Source organism: Telopea speciosissima, chromosome 4 (assembly GCF_018873765.1).
Source record: "Telopea speciosissima isolate NSW1024214 ecotype Mountain lineage chromosome 4, Tspe_v1, whole genome shotgun sequence".
Lineage (NCBI taxonomy): Eukaryota > Viridiplantae > Streptophyta > Magnoliopsida > Proteales > Proteaceae > Telopea > Telopea speciosissima.
Window position 1 is genome coordinate 58,041,036 of NC_057919.1, and position 8,278 is coordinate 58,049,313.

At 37.8% G+C, this 8,278-nt stretch overlaps 1 protein-coding gene across 1 annotated transcript; it reads right to left on the reverse strand.

The window, feature by feature from the left end:
- Positions 1–370: 370 nt before the first annotated feature.
- Positions 371–2,812, reverse strand: LOC122657728 (membrane protein PM19L-like). The gene is made up of 4 exons (XM_043852523.1): positions 2,566–2,812; positions 2,216–2,435; positions 789–834; positions 371–475 (listed from the first exon to the last, which is right to left on the reverse strand). The coding sequence occupies exons 1-4, from the start codon at positions 2,690–2,692 to the stop codon at positions 371–373; spliced, it is 498 nt and encodes a 165-aa protein (XP_043708458.1). The 5' UTR covers positions 2,693–2,812.
- Between the last annotated feature and the right edge of the window lie 5,466 nt (positions 2,813–8,278).

Sequence of the window (8,278 nt, forward strand, 5' to 3'; positions counted from 1 at the left end):
TTGCTTCTTATTACTTATTAGTAGGTTTGAAGTTGCACTTGCCACTGAAGATATGAATCACCATAGATGCCACGAATATAGAGAGATATCATAACATTGGTTGAATACCATTATTTACAGTGTATGTACAATACTTAAACTCACTAGTTCTGAATGTATCATAATTGTGTATTTAACATCTCTTATTGTCTCTCTAATCTTGTGATGTTTTTTAAAATCAACTTTCTGATACGCTTCCAGATACCGATACTTTAACAGTTATCAAACTGATTTTTATAACCACGATCAAATAAAAGAAAACATATAGAACCAAAGGAAGTTTAAGCGATATGTTTATTGATGCAGGCAATTCTATTCCATTATTGCAAACTCAATGTCTGTGTTGATTGATAACATCTGTTACTCCAATATGGATTGCACCCATGCAAAGTAGTTGGGTGGCACTTAAAATGATGGTCAACACTTCCAGAGTCCGCTGCAAATTAGTAAACAACAGTTAAAATTCATAGGAGAAAGTTTTCCTTCACCCACAGTGAAGGATTTTCACTATAAAATCTAAGATCATCACTATTCATCTCTATATGTTGAACGTTCGAAATGTTATTCGCTGTTCCAGGATACCCATCCAAGTGTAAAATCACTTGTGCATTATTTCTAAAGGGCTTGGATTTCCCCTGTTATTTTTGAGGAATTTAAAATACCCAATGGATTCTTCTCTTAACATTCTTCTCATTAGACAATAACTTGATTGTTTTCATTTGTGCTAGTAAAAACAACATTGTACTCACCAAGTTTGAATCCCTGAAGCCTAGATTAATCTCTTTGCATGCTAACCTGCAACACAAATAAATCCATTGGCTAATATTCTTACTAAATATAGATGATGAACAGTAAGGGTGTCAATTTCAAACTGAAACCATTTATCGAAATTAAACCAAACCATTTAATCCGGAACTAGTATCGGTTTGATTTTTTAACTTATAAACCATCAGTTCTAAACTGTTTAGAACCGTTTACGACGATAAGTCGGTAAACCAAATACCACTAATTAAACCAATTAATCAAATTGTTAAACCTAATAAAATGCTTATGAACCTAATAATACAAAATAAATCAAATAAAATTAGGGGTGTAAATCGGTCAATTTGGTCCGGTTTTTTCGATTTCGGTGTGGCTTTTAGGGAAACCGAAACTGAACCAATAAGGACTTTTCGGTTTCGGCTCGGTTTCGATTTTGATGCGGTTTGATTTCGTGTCGGTTTCGATTTATGATAGCAGTTTGGATTCGATTCGGTACCAGGTTTTTTTAAACAAGTTGGATTCGGTTTGTGCCTATTTTCTTCTCTTTCTCCTTTCAAGTACATAAAATATTTTATTAACCCCACACTTAAAAAGAAGATCAATGGAACAAGCATTGTTACAAATCAATTTCCCTATTTTCATAACCTCATAGTCATTGATTTGTAACAATTTCTCTTACATCATAAATTTACTCACTAATATTGAAATCAATTCAATTATTCATAACCTTATACTCATTATTTTTTTATCGGTTTCATTCAGTTTAGTTTTCGATTTATTATCGGTCGATCTGATGCAATCCGGTTTTCGACTGGTCCCGTCATATCCCAGTCCAAAACCAATCCAATAAGGATCGGATCAATTTGATCTCGGGTTTTTCCGATCGGTTTTGGTTTAACGGTTCGGGCTAGGATTTGACACCATTAAATAAAACCAATTAAATCAATTACAAACTGCATAACAAAATAAACTAACAACAAACCAAAATTGAACCAATGATAAACCTTATAACCGAAACCAATTAGTAATAAATTCCAAATTAGGAGCTTGAAACAGGTTAATAATTGGTTTGGTTTTTGTTTCTATCAATTACAACATGAACCGAATAGAACCGAACTGTTTAAACCAGAATCAAACCAATTAACATTAATAATGAACAATAGTGAATTGTTTAAGTTGTCAAGTTTCATATGTGAATATAAATAAGGGGGATAAAGTTCTCTGCACCGGGAGCGCAAGGTACGCCCAGACACATGGGGGTTGGACGAAAGAACCAACCCACCCCCTGAATGACCCAAACCCCGCACCATGTGTCTGGGCGCAGCCTGCTTAGATGCGCTCCCGGGCAAAGAACGCCGCCCCATAAAAAAGATATGAAATTTAAAATTAAACAAATAAAAATATTTATATTTACCCCATGGCTAGAATGGTGAGGGACCATGTAGTGATAGAATATGTGGCAGCTGATAGCAAGTTAGGAACATTCCAGTGGAGGATATTACTGATCCCAGAAATTGAAGTTGCAACACCAACAAGTCCAGCAATTAGTGCAAAGATGACGAAGAAACTAGTTGCCATGTTACCGATTGGATAATAAATCGGAAATATATGTGCAGGAAACGTCAAAGCAGATGCTACATGTTCATCAGAGAAATAATTTTAGAAGATCAAATAAAAAGTGAATCAGAGAAACTTTAAAAAAAAAACCCTAGAAATCTAATAGGTTCTTAAAAACATAATTTGAATTCTCAATTTGATTATTACCTATTTCAGCTGAACGTTCGATGCCGTAATTCACAGCCCAACCAGCGATGAAGGTTACAATACCATAAAGCACAAGATTAAGAATTAAGAGGATGAATGCGAGTGATTTGGTTGCTCCGGAAGCCATGCCTTAGAAGCTTAAAATCGGATCTCTGCAATTCCTAAACCCTTCAACTCTGCAAGTCCAAGGGCGAGACTGAAACATATAAATATGAAGAAGAGAAAGTCCTTAACCCATATTCTTCTTCGCTATCGATTCTCTTCATTGAAAATAGGGAAGAATGAGTGTCGTTGGTTTAAAGAAATGGCTTCAATCCTTTGTCTTTGCATTTGGTTTTGCTCCATTGAGGAGGGAAAGAATCTCTTTCTTACTTTCCTACTCTGCTTTTGTTCGTGTCGCATACTCGCAGTCTTATGGTTATAATTATTCCCTGATCCAGCCCAACTAAGGTTGTGCTAGGCTGATCCTGAACTTACAAGCCCGTCTCCAATCTGTCTCCGATATGGTAGAGACTAGTGTCAAATCCAGTGTGGTAGCACACAATCCATTTGAGGGTTCAAATCAAAACCTTCACTTAATGAATCAGCTGAGCTTGATCCTGATTCCTGTCGTTTCGTAGTGATCTATACATTTCTAGGGAGGAATCTGACCTATTCCAACCAATCCGGAACAAAATTACAATGGAATTGGCTAAGATGACTATACCTCTATAACTCCCAACATCTCAACAACTAGAGAAAGAGAGAGAGAGGGGGGCAACTGAAAACAATTTTTCTTAAAAAAAACAGATACAAAAAACAATGCTATGAAGCAAGGCTAGGAAAATTGGAACCAGGGATCGAAATGGTTTGGAAAACTCTAGGCAGTATTTGGTATGCATTCTCAAAATGCGTTCTGGAGTGGCAAAAATGTTGTTTGGTATACATTCTCATTCTAAATTTCTAGAATGGGCTCAAGAATGGACCTTGTACTGGAATGGGAAAAAACCCCATTCCACGTTCTCGTTTTGCCTTTGTCTTCTTTTCGACTCCCAACTCCCAACTCCCAACTCTCGACTCCCATGATGTTGTTCATTATGGTTGGGCTATTATGATCCTTTTGATTTTCTTTGACGAAATCATTAGCGATCAAATGCTGCATGTTCAAGCTGCTTGGTAAATGATCAGAAATCGAAGACTGAAAAGTGTTTCGCCTAGAGATCGATGGATCCCTGGATTGGCTTAAGCTCTAAAAGTATTTGCTTCCAAGAAAAGTCGAAGTAGAGAAACAAGGAAAGTAGATTCTGAAAAATATCTCCTAGCAGCTGAAATGGAAAAAAGAGGTTGAATCTGGGATTTAAAGGTGGTGATTACTAGAAAGGACCTTTCATGGTTGTTGCGTTATCACATTTGAAGAGGGTAAAGTTTTCCCAGAACTGAATAAATCACTTGCTTACTTTGTATTTTGTTGAAATTTTTATTTGTTTTAAAATTAAAGATTCAAAATATTTTTTGAGGGTTATGTCATTTCCTAATAGGTACCAATAGGCACCTGAATAATCAATAGGTGTGACTATTGGACAACTTGTTTGAATAATCAACAAACAAGTATTTTGGGAAAAGGCATGATGTTAGAACATGTCTCTTGGAGACGCCCCTTGGTGGTAGTGGTGTCTCTTCCTCTCCTATATATAGAGAGGGGTTACTGTTGCCCATTTCTCTAACATTTTTATAGAGACAATCTCACTTTACTATGCTCTTGGATTTCTCTACTATTTTTGTTTTTTTGATTACATTAAAATCATTTTTCAAACGAACGTTTAGTAGGCCCAACATTGCTCTCCCATATCATTCGAAGTCTCTGTGCAAAAGACATTCGATTAATTGTTGAGTTATCTTGGAGGTAAAGCACAAGAAAGCCATAATTCACTTGTATAAGGGGGTGTTTCAAACTTTAATGACAATGTGTTTGCCAAAAAAAACAAAAAACTTTAAGGACAACATATACGTTGATGCGTCTCAACTAGTTTTTACTGTTCGTGTGCTACTAAAACTTGTTAGTGTCATTCATCAACACACTTATTCGAGATTCTCAAACAAATAAGTCTTACACTTATTGCTTGTTATATTATATTTCTAATCTTATATTGTATGCTCATTTTATTATATTTCAACAATCTTAAGGTCTGAAATCGAGTATAAGACTATAGAATTGCTTCAGTAATAATAATTCTGATTACTTTTAGGTAGTAATGTAACATACAATACTCCCATCAAAATTGTGAACGGCAAAAGATCGTTGAGGAAGGACTCTACGTTAGTCGAGTTCAACCAGGTCCAACCAGTTTCAGGTTTTTCCAATCAGACCAATACGGACCTAGAATTGACACTCCTTAATACATTGGTGATTACTCACCCAACGCCAGAGCCTACATGACCAGTGGCTTTGAAAACGGTGAAGAGCTCAATGGTCTAATGGAGCAAAGATGGCTGTGTAGTGAGGCCAGTAGTAAAGGAGGTTGTGGATGAGCATCCCTTTTCTTGTTCCCCCACCCAATCGTTTGATTGGCTGCTACTTTAACAAATTTTTCTTTTTTTGATAAAATACTTTAATTTAGGACCATCAAATACTGGGAAGTTGTGCCCAAGGTTTATTACTCCATATTTGACCGGTTTCTCCAGGGAGTCCATGGTGTCCATCGCCCAGGGAATGTTTAGGGACACATCCAATAGCTGGGCTGTTTTGCATAAATTCCAGTGCATGCCATGTCAGCATGTGCGGTGCGCCAGGATGTGTGTGAGGCAGGGCACTCCCTAGGCGATGGATTCCCTGGAGAGGATCCAAATCCATGTTTGATGGCAAGCATGATCATTTGAGTGATGGTTGAAGATCACAACTTTCCTCGTAAACTCATCGGGATTGTTTGGGGTTGGGGAAGTGATGAGTTCTATGTATAGTTCATGGGTTATACCCACAAAGTTATGTGCGTCTCTTGCAACTTCAAGTAATCAGTCACTGCTGGTTATGATGAGTAGTAAGGAGTAGGGCAGACGACGCTGATGGGATATGGTGAATCCGGTGCATTTGATGGGAAAAGAGAGCATGTAGGCGTAAAGTGCACAACTGGAAGAGTTGCATGGAAACGCTTTCCATGGCCTTAAAACGTACAAAACACCACACACCTGATGACTTGAAATGGTTCATAAAAATGATACCAAAGAGAGCCTAAGTCATCTTTTATGCTACAAAAAGTTACCCAAATCTTAAATTGTTTCATTTCTTTTGGTAGATCTTGAATTTTTTTTAATTAAATGCAGCGAGAAAATGCAATTAATAATTTCAAAGCAGGGAAGACATGGGCTCAATTGCAACAGACGTTATTGCCAGGAGCATAGATTTTAAGGGTGTCAATTGTGTGGTTAATTATGATTTTCCTGAATTTTCTGCAGCATACATTCACTGGATCGGTATCTTCTCTCTCTGTGAAGCTAGTTGGTTTTTTTTTTTTAGGGGGAGGGGGGGGGTGTGTTTGGATGTTATTGGGTTTTTTTTTAAACAATTGGAATTGCCAAATCATGCCTTGCAATTTCGATCCTCACCATTCAACAGGCATCAAATTCACATGTCACCATCTACTATCACGTCAGACGAGATGCAACGTATACCGAACTGCAGAGGAGGAATCCAGATCCTTTCCAATGTCACTTAACCTCCAGAGTCGCACAATCCATCGATGGTGGGAGATTGACTCTAGTGATTAAATGTCATTGGAGAAGATCCGGGCTCGCAGAGGAGCTGAAATTATTGTCTATTAGAGCCACTCCTAAATTTTCTCAAATTCTTTTCATTTTTATTTCTAAAATTTTTGTTCCATTTAACTCTCTAAATCTCTATATCATAACTATAACTATTTCCTTTGTGTATTGTTATTTCTTTGTTGCCCATCACTTACCTTACCTGACAATTTTTTGAATATTCCACCCATCTAGCAGTTGAGCACCACGATCCTATTCTCTGGCTTTATGTATATGAAACAAAGTTCTTCCATTCTGTCTCTGTTTTCTGAATCAAGGGAAGGAAAGAATGAGACCATAATTTGGAAGTCACCCTCGACCGTCTCACCGAGCAATTCACACATGCTAAGCTCATCATGGAAAAAGTACTAGGGCTATTTGAGCAAGAAGTGGAAAGTGAGAAGCGACAAGCCGGAAAAACTGAAACTTGGACATTGAAATGCTGGAGGATAAAGTCTTTTTGGCTTCGCGCCCGCTTCTTCCGTCCTCACCTCCACCTATACGGGATCAACTAGAATAGCTGCTATCTATTATTGATGAACAGGGAGAGGCACAAGCCCCCCAGCTCTTCAATCCTAGTATATGAAAGGTCATGCCCATTCATTCCCGATGTAGCACTTGACTGAAAGGAGAGGAATCTCTTTCTCTTAACCTATCACCGACGCGCATATTCAAGGAAGATTGTAACTGGGAGTCTTCTCGCCCTTTAGAGCGGTCAATCGCCCAGTAGTCGTACCTTCTTTTGTAGAGTAGTCCGAGTTGCTTTGGTCACTAGACACGACTTCTGTGCGCGAAAGAGGGAGGTGGGCGAGAAGGATACTGAAAGCGAGACTATAACCAAGGACGATAGCTATACATATAAGCCTCGGCTCGGAACATTCTTATCGCAGATGAACGAAGAAAGAAGGATACGGATGGACCCATTGTCGATGAGCTTTTACACTCGCCCCAAATCGGCTTTGAAATGGACTGAAAAAGTCTCTCCGAACATAAGGTGCAGGAGACACCTACTCACCTAAGAATTTTTTATTATAAACATGTTCTATTTTTAATAAAAATGAATAAAACATGTCATGTGACTACACCTCATGTTGAGATAACCCTTTAGCTAAGTGTACAGGTCTATCACGTAACACTAAAGGCTTGCACTCCACGCAAGTTTCCACCCCACAATTGGCCTTTTAAGCAATTAAAAAGCTTCACATTATGCTTAGGTTTTCAAAAATTATATTCTTATTGTTAGTTCTTCTTGTGTAGTAAATAAATAGTCAAGAAATATTTAAATTGATCAAAATCATTAAATAAATGGGGGAGAATATATTAAGAGATTAGTGGATGAGCACGATCAACCAAATCAAATGAACAATAATGGAATATATTTTGGGAGTAGTGATCAGGATCGTCTCCAAGGAATCCAGCACCCAGGGGGTATCCAGCGGTTCAGTTGTGCTGCATATATCTTGGCGCATGCCTAGGGATGTGTGCGACACAGCCCAACAGCTGGCAGCACCCTAGATGTGTTGGGGTCCCCGGAGATGAGCTAAACTGGTTTCTACGCGAGCTGATCTAGAGAGGGTTCTTTAGGCGGGCCTTAGTTTTGCCACGTGATAGATCAGACAATTTATAATTTTGTGGATATGTGGATCCTAGGGTAGCTTGCTCACATGTGAAGTATCATTTCAGTCAGAGCTAATCAAGTATTGAAAAATTAAAGCCTATAGAATGGATGCATACTAAAAAAATATGGATGGTTGAGAAAACTGGATGCATGGACATACATCGGTATGTAGTTAATTGAAATGCGGAGTATAAAAATTATCACTTGGCTAATATACGTCATTCCCTCAATATCCAAAAGATGAAATTGTCATATCATTCCTTTAAAAGGTATACATAGAAAAACTTTTGCCAAATATTTAGACTTTTCACCACTCTTGCG